The 18,439-nt window shown below is 44.3% G+C and overlaps 1 protein-coding gene across 8 annotated transcripts in view; it reads left to right on the plus strand.

The window, feature by feature from the left end:
• The window catches only part of MTMR2 (myotubularin related protein 2), a 63,136-nt gene that overhangs the window by 38,777 nt on the left and 5,920 nt on the right, over positions 1–18,439 (plus strand). For all 8 annotated transcript variants that reach the window (XM_069015026.1, XM_069015024.1, XM_069015027.1 and 5 more), the window contains 9 exons: positions 1,899–1,993; positions 2,171–2,281; positions 4,272–4,373; positions 5,071–5,154; positions 12,014–12,163; positions 12,961–13,149; positions 15,376–15,561; positions 16,426–16,632; positions 18,206–18,298. In XM_069015026.1, the coding sequence (XP_068871127.1) occupies positions 1,899–1,993; positions 2,171–2,281; positions 4,272–4,373; positions 5,071–5,154; positions 12,014–12,163; positions 12,961–13,149; positions 15,376–15,561; positions 16,426–16,632; positions 18,206–18,298 (1,217 nt within the window). The remainder of the gene's footprint in view (positions 1–1,898; positions 1,994–2,170; positions 2,282–4,271; positions 4,374–5,070; positions 5,155–12,013; positions 12,164–12,960; positions 13,150–15,375; positions 15,562–16,425; positions 16,633–18,205; positions 18,299–18,439) is intronic.

The following is an 18,439-nucleotide window of genomic DNA, read 5'->3' on the forward strand; positions in this document are numbered from 1 at the left end:
ATGCCGTGGAGATCCCTGTTTATCAAGTAGAGACTGCTGAAATCATACAGCTGTGGCAGGGTTAAGGTCAGACAAGCCATGTGTGTAGGTGCATTTGTACATGCGCAGTGTAATCAAGTAAAATTATTTCCTTAGGAAACCAGGCTAATAAAATGCAAATGTGAAAGGTGGTGTGGCTTACAAGCTGGCAAGGCCAGTGTTTGAGATCGTGCCTGGGGTTCCTTACCTTTCCTCTTTACCCAGAAATCCTGTTCCTTTTCAGATGTAAATGCATGCTTTTCTTATTAGTGGATTTTGCTGGGGTTTTTTTAAACATTTTGAAATTACATTTTGAATAATGGGAACTCCAAGTGGAAAAACTAGGCAGGCTGCCCTCACCCTTATTATGCTTCCTGAGTCTGCTTTCAAACCTCTGTCAAACTAGTCTTTGAAAAGAAGTGATTAATAATCGGCCACTAATGAAACACTTGGTTTAATTAGAAATGGCTATAAGCATTTTGTGTTTAATTGTCCTTTAAACAAATGTGTGTAAATTTATGCAAATAAATAAATAATGGAATTACTAGCTTGTTTTTATATATATTTTATTTCTTTTTAACCAGATATTGCATGCTACATATTTTGCTCTGAATTAGTCACTTCTGACATTTTAAGGATCTTTCTCCACATCCAAATCTCAAGAGTCAATGAAGACAATGCAGAAGCAGAACTGATGTGAGGTTGTTTTAGTTATATGAGTTGCCAGTGCCCTGGAATAAGGGAGACTTCTTCTCTTTCTCCCTCTGGGCTAAATCTCGTGGGATAAAGGTGGAAGAAATTTAGGTTCCCATCCTGACACCCCAGCAGCCTCACACCTCATGTTCGTGGTGGCTGTCTCCTGGGTAGGAGGCGAGCTGTCCTCCTGACACAGCCCTTGCAAAATGGGTACCCTAGAGCTCGGAGGCTTGAGGTTATTAAGATGATCATGGGAATTCGTTCATGGATCTGGCAGCTCTAACTATCTGGTGATAGTGTAAACCATTGCCACGACACAGCCAGCCAACTGCTTCAGTGGCAGAAGACCTGGTAGGCGGTAGAGGTGGGGAGGCAACAACTTAAATCTTGGCATTTTTAATTGATATAAAACAGAAGGGCAGTTAGGAGAGGTGTTTGCTGTGGAAAGCCAGCAGCACCTCTTGCCTTTTGCTGGAACAAGTGAGAAACATTTGAGGCCTTTTAAGAAGGGGACTGTTTTGAGTCACCGGCACTCAGGCTCAAAAATAATTGAATTGTGTAGCGTAACTTGATCGCTGACTTCAGACCTAGAGCACCAGCAGCTGGGTGTTACACAGATTCATGGCTCCTGCAGATCACTGTAGCTCTGCTGGCTTTTAGCACGAAGGCCTTCATCCCAGGGCTAACTCCACATGCAAGGGTGTGCAGAAGGACCCAGGCATCCTAAAACCTGCCTGGACAAGAACTGCCTTCTCCTGCCCCCGGTGGCACAAACCATCTTGGGCACAATTCTTAGCTTTTATGTAGATTGTTGTCAGCTTCAAATGTGTGCATCCAGGCAGGAGTGGTCTCCTCTTTTCATGCATGATGTTCTCAGCTACTGGCAATAAGAGCAAACAGCGTGCACCAAACACTGGCCTGTTGACAGGGGTAGCAGTTTTGTGCAAATGGAGGATTCTGGGTGATGGTGCTATTCCTACCCACACGCTTACCTTCTCCACAGAACTGAAACTTGCATGTTAGCTCTAGGCTCTAGGCTAGAACCCCAGATTAAGCTTGTTTTAATTTCATGATCTGCAAGGTAAGGCCCCCAAATATTGTTGCTGGCATAATTTTTCTCCCATAAATTAACCGTGAAATTAACAACTTCTTCTTTTTTTTTTTCTTTTTTTTTTTTTTTTAAGCTAAGGATGTTACTTACATCTGCCCCTTCACTGGAGCAATCAGAGGAACCCTTACTGTTACCAATTATAGACTGTATTTTAAAAGCATGGAACGGGTAAGCTTTTGAAATGATCTGCTTTCGTTACCTTTTCAGTCTTTAGACCTAGGTGTTGTTTGAGAGTAATTCTGTCTGGAATGTAACTATATGTTTGGGAGTATAGACATAAGGGAGCAGGAGCTGGGGATTTTTCCCCCTCCCCTTTTTAAACTCACAAATTTCAACTGTCTACAGGACCCTCCTTTTGTCCTAGATGCATCTTTAGGTGTAATCAACAGAGTGGAGAAAATTGGAGGTGCTTCCAGTCGTGGTGAGAATTCATACGGGCTGGAGATTGTATGCAAGGTAAACTTTTAGCTGTGTTTTGCAATAGGGGAAGGAGAACATATATTTTTAAAGGTTTTCTCTGTAGTACTGTAGGAAGTTCTGCAAAATGTTTCAGTCAGTATGATTTCACAGGTGTCAAAAAACATGATAAAAATAATTTTCAGTATTCTCCAGCTCCACTCATTTGAGAAGAGGTCCAAACCTTTTTTCAGGCTTTGTGCTGGGCAATGGCTTTTCTTCATCAAGGAAGTGTCGGCCTGCATCCTCAGTTTTCAGGGTGACCCACCAGACTTATTCTAGGTAGACCCCAGCTACTGTGGAATGCTGTAAGCCTGTCACTCATTTGCATTTAAAGAGCAAGAAAGGGGCACGTTTTCCCCCTAAATCATTAGCTCATGTCCACCTGCTGCTGTGCTTTGCCATGAGGGACTGGTGAGTAGCCTTCAGCCCTTGTCGGGGCTGTTCTTTCATTTCTTTCAAGGCAGTGCATATTTCACATGTGCCTCTCAAGAGCCCTTGGAATAACTGGAAATACAAACTGCAGTAAAAACTAACAATTTGCCTCCTCATGTCTGCTTGTTATAGACCCACAAAGAAGATAAAGCCACCATCTCCCCTCCTAAATTCATATCTCTGGGTGGCATGGCCCCTCTGCTTCCCTCAGTGACCACATAGGAAGAGCTGGATTCAGAAGCTTGTCGGTCTTGGGCTGCTTAGAGCTTGTCAGAGCCCCTCAAGGCTAAAAAGATGCCACTTTCTGGATGAGAGCAGATGCAGGAATGAAAAGGAGTCCCAAACTGCTCTGGTCACTGCTGTGATTTTGAGGCACCAGGAAGCTAAGCAGACTGTCAAGCTGTGGGTGTGCTGAGTCAAGACCAGTTACTGCAATTTGTACCAAATCATCCAGCTGCTCCCTTGTCCTGTGGCAGTAATAACCCACCCTGGCTAACATAGGGTGGGCTGCTTTTGCTGGCAAGCTAATTTGTTCCCTGTTTTGATCTGGATTCCTAGTCCTCAGCCATTTTGTCATAAGCACACTTGGTCAGGTTTGGAGTGAACTGTATCATTTCCCTGGGTGGGAAACTCAGGCACAAACTATAGGATGGGTGTTTTGGCCTTTTATAGCATATTTATATATGTTGGCCTGCTTCACCAGGATATGCATAGCAGTTTAGTGCAATAATGGAGTGGTACAGATACAGCTTCTGCATCCTGAAAAGTTCTCTGTCTGAGACCAGTCATGTAATCCCTGTAAGGAAGCAAAGTCTTCAGCTGTTTATCTCATTCTCTGACTTGCTCTACTGTCTTCATGTACTTGAACTTGATAGCTCATTTCCTGTTGATGGGTTTTAGACTCTTTACTGCAAGCAAAAACTTAGAGATGCTTTATTTACTTTCCAAATTTGGTTTTGTAGATGACTACGGAAAGGTCCTGAAGGACCGCTTTTTGTACTGCTGTGCAAAGTGGAGGAGTTCTTGGTTTCAAGACACCCTCTTGAGTGCTCTGAGAGATGGAAACTTTAAAGGGAGATGGCACTGGATGCTTTGCACCCAACTGGCTGTCCTTGGGCCCTCTACATGCAGTAGCTCTGTGGAGGTACTTTTTTAGGCCATCCCCTGCAGTGGTCTTGTGGCACTGCTCAGCGTGAGAGCTCAGTGAGAGCCAAGGAGGTCTGTCTCACAAAGTCCTGCCGGTCAGGCATAGCATTTTCCTGAGCAGGGCTCTCCTCAAGACTTTCAGCAGGTGGAGAGCTTCATGTGAAGGCAAGATGCTGTGGTCGGGCACAGCTGTGCCCTCCCTCGGCCGCTCTGCTGTTGTTGGAGGCTGCAGACAACCCCTGAACCAAGCCCAACATTGCAATACAACACTGTTCAAAGTAGAGTATTAAATCAGTGCTAGAAAGAGCATTGTGATGTGACCCTGTTTTGAATTCTGGCTTCTGGATTTTCCTTGGATTTTGAAGTGGTTCAGAAATTTGTAACTTGATTTCCCTCTTTTTTTCCCTAGGATATTCGAAACTTGCGGTTTGCTCATAAGCCTGAAGGGAGAACTAGACGATCCATATTTGAGAACCTAATGAAATATGCTTTTCCAGTTTCAAATAATCTGGTTAGTGTTTTCTCTTTAGCTTTTGCCAAAAGACACAGAGCAGCACTAAACTGTTTTGTTCTGTCCCATCTACTTAATACAGCATTCACATGGGGTGCATTTCCTTGAAGGAGAGGAAGTGCTGGTTTTCAAATCTGTTTTAAACTTAATTCTGTAGGAGTTTAGATCTTGTAGGAAACAGGAAAAGTCTATTACCATGCACTTCTTTCATGCATGGGGAATGACTTACTGATAAAGCCTTGTAACAGAGGGAAAGTACTCAAATCACAGTGACATCCATCAGAGGTTTACAGCTAATGGTGACTGCACTGCCCCAAATCTGGAATGCAGCCCCTCTGCTCTCTAATGTCATGACACTGCAATTGTTGTTTCAAATGCTGGTTGAAAGGATCTGGTTGTTAATCTGTAAAAGTATTCTTGCCCAAGTAGTTTTATCTTCTCTCTTTAATAACAAATTCCTTTTGTCCATGAAGTACTAGGTAATAGCTAAGGAAGATCAGGGACATATTGTAAAGGATATTGTTGTACTAATTACCTGCTACAGTGAGAGTGTTAATCTTTTTTATAAAGCTCTAAAAGAAAAGTGATGCATTGGGAAAAAGAATGGTCAGTCATGAATTACTATTTGAGATATCAAACATCCTCTAAATGGGCTCTGAGTGGGCTCTTAATGGTAAATTTTCTTTCTTTCTTTCAGCCACTTTTTGCCTTTGAGTACAAAGAGGTTTTCCCAGAAAATGGATGGAAAGTGTATGACCCAACTTGGGAGTACAGAAGACAGGTGGGTATTGTGCCACATCCTTCCTCAGCCTCTCCTCTTCAGGAGTGAGGGTCTGTGCAGTAATATAATTACAGGTCACATGGAGCGGAGAATGAGCCTGCTGACAAATGCTGTGCAGGCTGGGTTAGGATGTTCTCCACACTGCAGTGATTGATGAGAGCAGTACAGCTTTAGAGATGGTGGCATCCACTGAAGGACATCAGCTCAGGCTCCAGAGAGCTGACTTCAGGCTCTGGTAGAAAAAACTAATGCTCTGGCATGGTGATCAGGTGCTGCTGGTAGTGAGGAATGGAGGGTGTGTGTTCCAGGTACAGGCATCCCATTGTTGAGTTTCACACCTCAGTGCTTGCTTGTATTAGCTTTTATTCTTTCCAGGTTTTCCTGTCTTAAACAGCAACTGGGGGGGGTGGGGTGGGAATTAAGTGTAGAATGCCTTCACTACCTTAGGCGTGGTTCCTCAGCATAGGGAACAACCTAGAGAGTACTGTGATTTACCATAGTTTAGAACACACAGTTGTAGTGTGTCCAGAGTACACTGATCAAAGGTGTTAATGACCATGAAGTGACAGGCTGTCAATTAGGAGTACTGTGGTAAAAATCTGAGTAGTCCTCTCTGGGGTAAAAGATGGGAGAATCTTGATTTTTATAATGAAATCACTCCTGTCGTAAAATTGTCAAGTAGGAGAAAGAGGATGATTTGGTGACATGTTTGCCCTGGACACAGTAAGCTTCTGTCTCCTCCAGATCTGCCAGAATAAAACCAATTTTCCATTGTAAAATTAAGAAATTTTAAGCCACGCAATTTAAAGATTTATTTCTCATCAAATCAAACAAAACCAGACCTCTGTCCTAGCCTAGTTGTTTGTCTCATTCCTGGAATCCAAAACCTAAGGATTCATTTTTATGGTTCTAGTCTTCTAGAAGCTGGGCATGCCTTCTAAATTGGTTATCTAGGCCTGTCATTAACAGATGGGAGAGAGCGCTTCGCTGTTGGGGGTGATCTGTTCTCTCCTAAAATAGCTGCCTAAGATAGATTGCTGGCTTCTAGGCTGCTAATGGGAAGTGAGATGTATCTTACTGTATCTTACTGTATGCTGCCTTCATTGCAAAAAGGTGTATTTTTTGCAATGAGATGCCACAATCTAAAATCCTGGTCAAGACAAACTCCACAATTGTTTGTGATCCCTTTCTGTCTAAGGTCAACTTGACTCTAAGGCCAGATAATGCAGCAGTTATTGCTTTGTTTAGAATTTACCTCTTTCCTGGTAGTTATTTTATGGGAAGATCTGCTGGTAGAGAAGGATTTGCAGCCCAAGCTATTTGAGCAAGGTGCTTCTTTATAGGGCCGAGAATTTTGGAGTAACGACTAAAGAATACCTGTGCTATCAAAATAATCTCCACTGGAAAGCGCAGCATTCGCTCAGCCAAGCGTCAGTTAAAACAGGTGAAGTACAAAAGACATTTTTACAACACTTGGAAAGAGGAAAGGATGACTTTAGATAATTTCAATGTAGATTATTCCACTTTCTTAATCCTGGCATGTCGGTTTTTATGATAGCAGCTTTTCTGTCCTTATTAGTTTTAATGCTGTGATTTGGTGCACCTTAAATTTGTCAGGAATTTGGTTACATGGTGAAAGGATACACATATTTGCATACATGTGATTTGCAGCTCTTCATGGCCTTTCTGTAAAGAAAATGAGTGTAAAACATGACCCAGCTGAGGCACTGCTGCAGTGTGTCCTTGTGCTGTGGCCTGCTTTTGTGTTGTTTGCAAGTGGGAAGGACAAACTTTGCCTGGTTGCTTCTGTGTCAAGAAACCAAACTAATGTCCACATGCCAAAGCCCTCAGTCATTTCCTTACATTGGTAACTGCAAAAGTGAATCCAAACCAGGATTTTTTGCAGCCACAGCCTGAGTTTTACCCATGATGGGCCACGGTCACTACCATTCCAGATCACACAATCCATCTGTTCCAGTTCCTTATCTCCAAAAGTGACCAACACCAGCTGCTGAAGAAGAGGCAAACCATACTGCAGTAGATGTTTATGTTGTGATCTGGCCAGGAGGAGAATTTCATCCCTTTTGTTAGATTGATTTAGGCCCTGCAACATGATGCTTTGTGTCCCCTCCAAAACTTTTAGGTATTTCAGTCTGTTTATTTAATTCCAGCAGTTGTAACTATGGATGTTCAATTTATCTGTGTGAATGTCGTAGCCTTTTTTCTTAATCCAAGCAGGTTCTGCTAAAGCAATAACAAGTACTACAGTAAATCAGGATTATGTCTTGAAATGGCAGCAGGGATTCGTTAACAGTGAAACAAAACTGGCATCATCAAATCAGATAATGGGATTACCTGTCTCTGACTGTATGAATTGTGATCAGAAACAGAAAAGCAGGACATATGCACTGTCAGCAGGACCTCCTGGAATTGGTTTAAAACCTGTTAGAGAAGAGCTGGCCTAGGGCATCAGCAGCCCAGCAGTACGGCCAGGCAAAAACTTGCTATATCTTAGGCCAGGTCTTTTCCCCGTGGGAGCAGGGACACACAGAGAGGGGAGTGGAGCAAAAGTAGACTCCAACTACCAGGTATTCAGAAAAGACTTTTAGACCAGGATCCATGGTAACATCTATGTTCACACTGGTAGACATGGCAAGTTTGAGTGTGGTATGATTTATTTATTATAAGTTTTATTAAGATTAATAGAAACGTGTCGATATGATAGCAGTTGTAGCAATTAGGAAGGCTATTCAGTAAACCCCTGACTTTTCTGTTAGCATTCTTGGGAAAGATGGAAATATGTAACTTATTAAGAATCTGTGATTGTGTAAAACTGTGGGGAGTAATAAACAACCTGTAGAGAACAAAAGGAACTCAGAGAGGTTTGAGATTTAGTTGGTAAATGGAATCACATGTGGCAAATGAAATTTAAAACTGAAATTGCTCCCTGATTTTTATTACACACGGGCTGGCAGAATATAAAACAGAATTGCAAAGTGAATAAGACTCGCTTGAAACCAAAAGTCCTTAAGATGCCTTTGGAGTAACTTAAAGCTTTATTTTCCTTATTAAGGTGGGAAGCATTTGGAAAATATTACAAGAGGTTGTGAAGTTGTGTGATGGTTCCCTACAAAAGTCAATCTTGTCTAATATCCTGTGCTCTGGTCATATCTACCAGGGAGCCACAGTGGAGGGCTGTGGTTTCTGCTTTCGGAGAAAACACATAGAGACTAATAACTCAGAAGAACTGACCTGTTTTGAGGATAAAAGAAGTGTCCAGCATTAGTATACAAGTGGAATGGGAAAGGTAGAGCATGATAACATCATGGACTGTTGGGTGTCACTTAGGGGAGTAAAGCGAGAATTGAACTGTTAAATGTCCCATGGTTTAACTGAGGTCCTGCTTATGCTGGGTATGTCTCTACTGCAGAACAGATCACAGCTCTCTGGTGCTGAGTGGACACAGCCTGGGCTCAGTAAATGGCAGAGGGACCAGCTTGGCTCTGCAGCTGAATGCTGTGTTGGTGTAGGGCTGTGCCTCAGCCAGTGTGCTCAGCCTCTTGGTATCTCATGGCTCAAACCAAGTTTGAGAGGGGCACTGCTGGTGTAACACAGGACCCTCCCTGCCTTGCCTGCTGCAGATCAAGGTGCACTTACATATCTAAGCTCAGAGTGGATCTGGTCGATCCTGTAGAGAGATCTGACTGTGTGTAACTACAGCAAGGGAATTATTTTTTTCCTGTCAGTGAAGGATCCTCATGTGCTTAACTTTAACCATGTGCTTTGCAAGGTGGCGGTGTCAGTGCTGTGCTGGTGTGGCTTCAACAGTTTTTCCCTGCAAACAAAGAAACTCCATCTTCTACAACATCAAGTGTAAATCAAGTGATAGCCAAACCCAAGTCATTAAAGTAAGGCATGAATGACTATCTCGAGGGAAACCCAGTCTAGTTTGTATGTGGAGATGACACAAAGGCTGTGTCTCTATGGTTAGATGATACAGTTGTGAGGAGTGTTCCCAAGCACAGGGGCAAGTTTCAGGGATAGCTACAGACCAGGCTGTTACCATCCCTCTTTTGAGTGAACATGATTGAGCATCTTTAGCCATGCACAAAGGTACTGTGATGCAAGTCAAGGATCACCAGTAGGCAGTTTGGAGAAACTGTCCTGTCTGGAGGATAAGTGAGTTTAATAGTACGGATGTGAGGTGCATTGGTTCAGCTGGGCTCAGTGAGAACAGTCATAGGTACATTTAATTTATCACTATAGAGGTGGCTTTGCTGCCTTCCTCAGTTTGCCCTCTGGCAGCCACCAAAGATATGAATTCCCCTAGAACGAGGAGCTGCTAGCAGCATTAATTTACCTGAAGAAGACAGACCTGTGCAAAAGTCTCTGGTCACTAATGTGGACATGCCATGTGCCCTGGCAGCTTGCTGTTAGCGAGGCATGCCTGAGTTCTTCCTGCAGGTGCACAGGCAGGCAGCTCCCAGAGCAACTCCTTAGCCTGCAGAGGCTTACTGAGTTACATCTGTAACAGTTTGGTTTGATAGTAGGCTTTTGGGTGCTTACAACTTACCGGGAAGCAGTGAAATGCATCTTAGATGAGGAAATACCAGTGTGCTTTATATCACGTTTGGCTTTTTCTATTGATTCCAGCTGGAGAAAGGGCAAATCTGAAGGAGCACGAATAAATGCAGAAGCTACAGTGAACTATGGCAAACTTCCAGGGAAGATGCAAATTCAGCTTCTCTTCTAGCCCGCTTGGCTTACTTCTGTTTGCTTCCAGTCCTTAGAGAAAGTCACTATCTGAATCCAAAGCGTTCTGGGTGGTGCTGTGATTCAAAGCTCCTGGGCCAGGGGAAAGCAGACATTCCCCAAGAGTCAAAGGAAATTTGAATGCTGATGCACAGCATCTTTTCTTTCTTTGGGGGCTTGTCATGGATTTTTCTGGTCTGGGCTATAGCAGAGGAAAGGTTTCCTTCAAATTTGTGTGTGGCAGCTGAAAGACTCAGAGTTTTGGAGAGCTTCAGAGCTCAGTTCTGGGCCAAGTAGTGTGTGCTGAAGCCACGCTGTCCAGCACTGTGAAGAGGGTGCTTTCCAGTGCCCACTCCTTGGTCTTCTCCATGAGCATTGGTAGAGTAGTTGGGTAAAATGAAAAGGGGCCTTTCTTCCACATAGCTGCTTGTTAGCTCCAATTTTTCTTGCCAAGACTGTGCTGACTGAGCAGTTTTCATTCAGATTTAGGGGAGGTGGAATTTTCAGGAATTGTTTATGGATCCATTGCACGTACTTACTAGGACAGGACTGAGAAGTAATTTGCCATTAGTCCACTTCCAGGTAGTAAACAGCTTGGTCACTGGCAAGAAGTCTTGCTATTCCCTGCCTGGCAGCAGAGCTGGTGGACCCAGCAGATTCCATCCTTGCTGGGTGCAGCAGGTAGACCTCTGAGCATGTTTTACCCATCAGTAAGCTTGAACTGTGTATACCCACTGTTTCTGCCAATTCTTCAGCTTCAGACAGTGCCAAAAATAGCTTCCTTCAGGCTTTTGGGGTACTTGTGATCCCTGTAGTAACATTGCCTTCCCAGGGAGGGCCAAAGGACAAGGGTGGTTCACAAGCAGGGTGTGTGACTGATACTAGACAGAAGGTCTGGCCTCCTCTCAGATTTCTAACCACGACCTCTTTTGACAGCGTGACTCACCACTGGGATGGGGAACCGGCTGCAGTCTGTGTGGGTCAGCCGTAATTATCACAGCTCGTCTGACTTGTGTTAGATTTGTCATTTATTTCCTGTGGGAGCCATCACAGTGGTAATCAGTGTGCCACCACCCTCCCTTAAAATGAAGTAGTGTTTATTAGAACAGAAGTGTGTATTGTGTTAAGAGTTGATGTTGCCCTCAAACACACTCTGTGCTTCACAGCCTGGCCATGCTTGCTGCAGCAGATGTGTCTTCCCCACAGAGATGCTTTGTGTCAGAGCTCACCCCTGCTGCAGCAGGGGTCTGTTTAAATCTCTCCTTGCAGGCAGCTACACCAGCCACTCCCTGTTGGTCTGTTCTCTCCTAGCATCAGCCAAACTACATTTGCAGGTTGTCAGGGTTGTCCCCATTGTTCTTCAGGTTTTACTTGGAGATTGTTCTCTGGGAAGCTGTTGAGTGGCTTTCCCATCACGGCATGCTGAGCTCTATGATGTGTGTGTGGAGATTCCCTGCTCTCCCAGCCCAAGTCCTTAGTACAGCCAGAGAGCTTAGTGTGACAGAAACACAGGAGTTGCACATCACATACAGTCACACAACCAGAGACATACAGTTGTTAAGTTTTTGGTGGTTTTAGAGGTTTGCACAGCTGTGCCACAAACACTGAACAAAGCCCAAATCAGGATGATTTTTGGAGGTGTTTTACTGCCTGTTCTCCCTTCTTCCCTTTCCCCCATCCTGTCTGGGAACTCCACTTTGTATGCCTAGTTTCCAACCACCACATTTGAACTAAGTGTCATGAGAGGACTCAGTTGGTCAGCCATTCTGTCCTGCTCCTGGCTCTCCTGTAAGCCTGTGATGAGACCAGGAGGTATTGTAAAGATGGGCTCAGGGGGACCACCTGTGTTGCTACATCTGTAGCCTCCACAGTTCCTTTGCCATGGGTAACCCTGCCTGCAGCCCAGTTTCCCTGCTCTTCAGTGACTTGAGCAAAACATCCACCTCTCAGAGATGACATGAAATGCAAGTTACCAAGATAATGCATTCCCAAGTACCAGCTCTAAATGTCCTTCCTTAACAAATGTTGCCTTGAATTTCAGGTCTGGGGATTTGTTTGTGCTAAGGTCTCAGAGCAACTCATTGCTAACCTGCAGTTTCCTCTTTAGGGAATTCCCAATGAAAGCTGGAGGCTGACCAAGATTAATGAGCGCTACGAGCTGTGTGACACATACCCTGCCATTCTAGCTGTGCCTGTAAACATTCCCGACGAGGAATTAAAGAGAGTGGCATCCTTCAGATCAAGAGGACGCATACCAGTGAGTGGGACAGAGGAAGCCACTTTGATGTGGTTTTGTTTCACATACCTTTCGGCAATAAGTAATACCAAGATCAGGCTGAGTGGATTCCAGGGAGCAAATAAATGGTCAGTGGATAATAAAAGTGACAACAACATGTTTGAGGACGTAGAAAACAACAGCATCTACTGAAACTACTGTTGTGAAAGAGATGTAGACTAAACCAAAACTAGAAGATAAGATTATTTAGCACAACTCAAACCAAATCTCAGTTCAGTTCCTGGGAAACACAAAGCAGCCCTGTTTGGCTGTTTACAAGAGTCTGGCCTACTCTGACTTTCAGGATAGAGGAAGACATAGTGATACTCTTGATGAGAGTGCTTATTAAATGAAATAAGATAAAACACATTGTTATGATGATTATTTCAGAGGTAACTGAAAAGGTACTGGTTTACTTCTCAAGTCTACAGAAAATTCAGTCTGTTCCTAAAGTGCTTAACTTTTACATTGTGTAACATAAAGTAAGATACAGCCCACATACTGACACACAACAGCCAGGAAAACAGTCTGCATCGTATTTAAAAGTCAGACTTAAACAATTTGATCACCTTTGGTTTGTTCAAACTTTGGGAATGCCACCAGAATGAGTAAGGACAGAGGAGTTCTTTCATTCAGTGGTGATTTAGTAGAATCCTTCAGTCCACTTAGCCTTCTCGAAGCAGCTAACAGAATCCTAGAGCAAACCATTACAGGTGAATCACTTCAGTGGTTTAACAAATCCCATTTTTCCTTAATTTAATTCCCATTTGTTTCCAAAGGTCTTGTCATGGATTCACCCAGAAAGTCAAGCAACGATCACTCGCTGTAGCCAGCCCATGGTGGGAGTGAGTGGCAAGCGGAGCAAGGAGGATGAAAAGTACCTTCAAGCCATCATGGATTCGAATGCCCAGTCCCATAAAATCTTCATATTTGATGCAAGGCCTAGTGTGAATGCTGTAGCCAATAAGGTCAGGTACTTTTTCCTCTGACTAAAACTGGGAATGTAATAATTTAGAGCACATTTCCCACCACCATTTCATATTATTCTTAAGGATCACAAAAGGGTTTTCCACTGCAAAGGAAATCTGCATGCAATGATCCAATTCTCTAGACAGACTTTTATACCTGCACTGGTATCTGTAAGATGTCAGTGTGACTACTAATGATCCATTCTATTAATTTACAATGGGAAATGAGATTGGAAGGGGAAAAAAAATTGAAGTAGTACTGAGATCAGACTCTAGCAGTTTGGGCCTTGTGTATCACCATTTTTCAATTCACATGGGTGAAAGACTCCTTCCTCTAACAGCCCCAGAACTTTGTCCCTGTTAACTGTGATGGGAACAGGAGATACTCAGCACTTCTGAAAATCAGGCATCAAGATTTTTAATTCCAAAATATAACTGGGGATTGCTAATGTCAAGGAATATTGCTGTGTTCTTTCTGCTGTTATAGAATCACAGGATGGTTTGGGTTGGAAGAGACCTTTAAAGGTCATCTAGTCCAACCCTCCTCTGCCATGAGCAGGGACATCTTCTGCTAGATCAGGTTGCTTGGAACCCATCCAACCTGACCTTGAATGTTTCCAAGAATGAGGCATCTACCACTGTTCTGGAAAACCTGTTCTAGTGTTTTACCACCCTTACTGTGAAAAATTTCTTCTTTATATCTAGTCTGAATCTACTCTCTATTACTTTCAAACCATTACCCCTTGTTGTGTCACAACAGGGCCTACTAAAACATTTGTCCCCATCTTTCTTATAGGCCTCCTTTAAGTACTGGAAGGCTGCTATAAGGTCTCTCCAGGGCCTTCCCTTCTCAGCCTTTCTTCACGGGAGAAATGCTCCAGACCTCTGATCATCTTTGTGGATTTGATCCAACAGTTCCATGTCTTTCCTCTGCTGAGGTCCCCAGAGTTGGACACAGCACTGCAGTGGGGTCTCACCAGAGCAGAGCAGAGGGGCAGAATCCCCTCCCTGGCCCTGCTGCCCACACTGCTTTGGATGCAGCCCAGGACACGTTTGGCTCTCTGGGCTGTGAGTGCCCATGGCTGGGTCATGTCCAGCCTCTCATCCACCAGCACCCCCGAGTCCTTCAGGGCAGGGCTGCTCTGATCTGTTCATCCCCAGCCTGTGCTGATACCAGGAGTGTCCTGACCCAGGTGCAGCACCTGGCACCTGGTCTTGTTAAACCTCATGGGGTTCCCATGGGCTCACTTCCCAAGCTTGTCCAAGCCCCTGTGGATGGCATTTGATCCTTCTGTTTGTGTCACTGATGAAGATATTAAATAGCCCTAGTCCCCATATGGACTCCTCAGGGACACCACTTGCCACTGGCTGGACATTGAGCAATTGGCCACTACCCTCTGGCTGTGACTATCCAACTTCTCATCTGTCAAACTGTCTGCCCATCATCTCCAGTCTAGAGAGAAGGATGTTGTGGGGGACTGTGTCAAAGGTTTTACTCAAGTACAGGTAGATCACACCCATAGCCCTTCCCCTGTCCGCTGCTGTAGTCACTCCATCATAGAAGGCCACGGGGCTGGTCAGGCAGGACTTGCCCTTGGTGAAGCCATGCTGGATTTCCTGAATCACCTCCCTGTCCTCCATGTGCCCTGGCACATCTTCTCAAAGGATCTGTTCCATGATCCTCCCAGGCACAGAGGTGAGGCTGACAGGTCAGTAGTTCCCAAGGTCCATCATTCTACCCTCTAAAAATTGTGTTTCATGCCATCACTTTAAGCTTTGTTTTAATGGTGGAGCTGCTTTGTTGCACTAAAGATCTTTTTTTTTTTTTTTTTTAAATCTGCCTTTCCCACCACTTAGGAAAGACAATTAGTGTGTGGGTTATCCTCCTCTGTAATAGTATGGTAAATTTTTAAATGATAGATTAGCAAATGTAATGAGTTAACAGCTTGAATGGGGATAAATGATAATTACAGAGGAAAAGAGGGCTTGTAATGTGATATTCTTTGGTAAAAATTGTAGGATTCATTAGCTATTGCAGAATAGAGACACAAAGTGTGTGCCTGTACATGTTTGCTCCCAACTGTAAGATAAAGCCAATGTTTTTTGCCTGCTTTAGATAGCCCAGTCACTGTCATTGTCAGCTGCTGTTTGCTCAGGACAAAGGACTGGGGTAAAGTACAAAATACGTTTTTGCTTAATGATCTGTATGTGGATTTTGTTCTTCAGGCTAAAGGAGGGGGCTATGAGAGCGAGGATGCCTATCAGAATGCAGAATTAGTGTTCCTGGACATTCACAATATTCATGTTATGAGAGAGTCGCTGAGAAAACTGAAAGAAATTGTGTATCCCAATATCGAGGAGACTCACTGGCTGTCTAATTTAGAGTCAACTCACTGGCTAGAGCATATCAAGGTATGCATGTCTGCATCCCCTGCATATGGCTGGGCAACCACAAGTCCTTACCAGTCTGCTCACTGGGAAAGATATCCAGAGCTAATGCCAGGATTTAAAATTCCTTGTAAATTTAAAGACTTACAATTTGTTTTCCATTTATAAGTAACTAAAACCATAGTTTCTTGGAGTGAGGAATCTTAAGGAGATGAGAAGAGGGACAAGAGAAGGGGCTAAAATACTGAAAGATGGTGCTTTGAAAGTGAAGGATGTTCCTGGGTGATGTGTACCTGTGAAAGCTCTGCTTAGAGCTCAGGAGTCACAGAGTTTCCAAGCTCTTGACTCAGCTCCTTGACATCCTGGCATTATTGACTGGTCCAAACAAGCAAATGCTGGGTGTTTGTGCCCTGTCAGCCTTTCAGGAATCTGAGCAGAGTCAGAATAAGGAGGCAAAATGTTTTGGCTTCTCCAGATGTTGGTTTCCAAATTAGCTTCTTCTGCTCTAAAAATGTCCAGCTTACATTGTTGCTCTGCTGGTGCAGACAGGGGCAGATCTGTTCCTGGGGCAGCTGCAAGGTGATGCCCATTCCTATCAGACACAAAATGCTCCTGCATTTAAATCCTGACTTGTCCAAGGACTGAGCTTTATGCAAGGGCTCTTCTAGAGTTGTGCCTACACTACAGTTTAGATGTATCGTCATCTTGCTGGAACAGAAAATGTGTTCACCAGTTTGCTGTCCTAGTTATAAAGTAGTTGGAACTGATTTACCATTCTCCTTGAGGCAAACAGAGCCCTTGGTCTGTCCTGTGCTGTCACTAGCCATTTTTCATTTATAGTTTCTGTTCCAAAGAGATTTTGTAATTTGTTTTTTTTCCTTGCCCTAGCTCATTCTTGCTGGAGCCCTTCGGATTGCTGACAAAGTGGAATCAGGGAAGACATCTGTGGTTGTGCACTGCAGTGATGGCTGGGACCGCACAGCCCAGCTCACCTCGCTCTCCCTGCTCATGTTGGATGGCTACTACCGAACTATCAGGGGCTTTGAGGTGCTAGTGGAGAAGGAGTGGCTGAGCTTCGGCCACAGATTTCAGCTGGTGAGTCACTAGCCCGTGGAAGGCACTGAACACAAAGTTATTGTCCCTCCTGAAGGATTTCAGAGGAGTTTAGCCTTTCCTGTGAGAAGTTTCCTGGCTGAACTCGCAGAAGAGAGGTGAATGCTGTTGTTACTGTTTTCTACCTATAATTCCATTTATCTCGTAACCTCCTTGGGACTGTATTGGTTAGATACAAGGAACAGCTGGTATTAAGTCTCTCAGGTGTCTGACAGATAATGTCACATTCCCATGCTTAGGCTTAAACTAGCAGTGTGCTTTGGGTTCAGTGCTGGCATTTCTGCTGGGAGTTGGCAGAGACCACTGGGATATTTTTTGTCTTCATTTCCAGTTCAGTCCATTTTCTCAGACTGCTTGGGCACCATCATCTAAGAAATGCTTTGAAGAGGTATTGAAGAGGTTGGGGAATTTGTTTATAGCCTTGAGCTCACATTTTCTTCAGGCACAGTTCATTTTTGGAGAGGCTTCTAATTATATAGGTGAAAGAGCAGCAGTTTGAGCCTGGATCAAGAGTAGCTTGTGGTTGTGTCCTTGCAGCTGGCAGAGAGGCAGCTTAGTGGGCTTGTGACACAGCAGTTTGTTATAGTTTGCACTGATGGGAATTGAGAGGGCCTTTCAGTAGTATCCTTTCAGTCTTTGTTCCTTTTGTGTTTTGCTCATAGCTGTTCTCTCATAGTTGTTTCATTCTGCAAGGGCTAGAACAAGGTCTGTGTACAGCACTTGCAGCGATGGGTTGCACTGTCAAATGCTCTGAGGAAGGTGGGGAAACTGAGGCACTGAAACAACTGAGGTTGTGCTGCAGCAAAACTTGTTATCTGGTATTTGAACAACGAGTGTTTTAGCTTCTTCACTGTCTAGACAAGGAAGATAGTGACAGTGATGGTGAGGGGAGAACAGTATTGGGGATCTCTGTTACTTACACATTCTTGTTCTGTCTTTGTACCGTGCTTGGGGCTCCCGGGTAATACATAACCAATTATGCACTCTGCTAGTTCTGAGGAGTCGTGCCTCATGTGTTGGCCACACAGCACAGTCAGGGTTGGAGGCCTGCTTCAGGGAGTACTGTCATTAGTGCCTCTCTGGAGGTGGCAGGCGATGGGCTGGGCTGGTGTTTGTACAGCTCTTGGAAGCAGCGAGGTGTTGCGTGACGGTTATCGCCGCATGCCGTGCCTGTAGGTAGTGTTTGTGTCTAGCACGCTCTACTACTGAAGTAGCCAGGACAACAGCTGCAACTGAAGCAAAAAGCATTCTCATTTTTTTCCCTTCTAAACTTCAGCTATTAACTGAAATCAGTGCCAGCATAGCATCTGGAGCCTCTACTCAAACAACTCTTGTTTTAACTTAGCATGAAAATATCCCCATAAAGAATTTTCACTTCAAAGACAAAGAGAGTAGCTGTCCTTTGCTCCTTTACCCACTGATACGGACAAAGCAGTATCAAGACTCATTAGAAGCTTTTGAAGCTGTTGGTAAAGGTTTAGGTGACAGAGAGCAGACCCCAGCAGTTTCCCCATGAAGCCCTGGGTGACTCGTGTTCTGTGTCCTGCTGTTTCAGAGGGTTGGCCACGGGGACAAGAATCACGCGGATGCCGATCGCTCCCCCGTCTTCCTGCAGTTCATCGACTGTGTCTGGCAAATGACAAGACAGGTAAACTGCTGGGTGGCACCCGTGTCCACAGAGCCAGGGCACTGAGACATGGCACAGTGTCTGGACTCAGGAATGATTTCCAAGCTGACCTGTGCAGGCTCTCCTTCCTGGGCTTGTACTCTGGCAGCAGGCTTTTTGGGA

The sequence above is a fragment of the Aphelocoma coerulescens genome, chromosome 1 (assembly GCF_041296385.1).
Source record: "Aphelocoma coerulescens isolate FSJ_1873_10779 chromosome 1, UR_Acoe_1.0, whole genome shotgun sequence".
Lineage (NCBI taxonomy): Eukaryota > Metazoa > Chordata > Aves > Passeriformes > Corvidae > Aphelocoma > Aphelocoma coerulescens.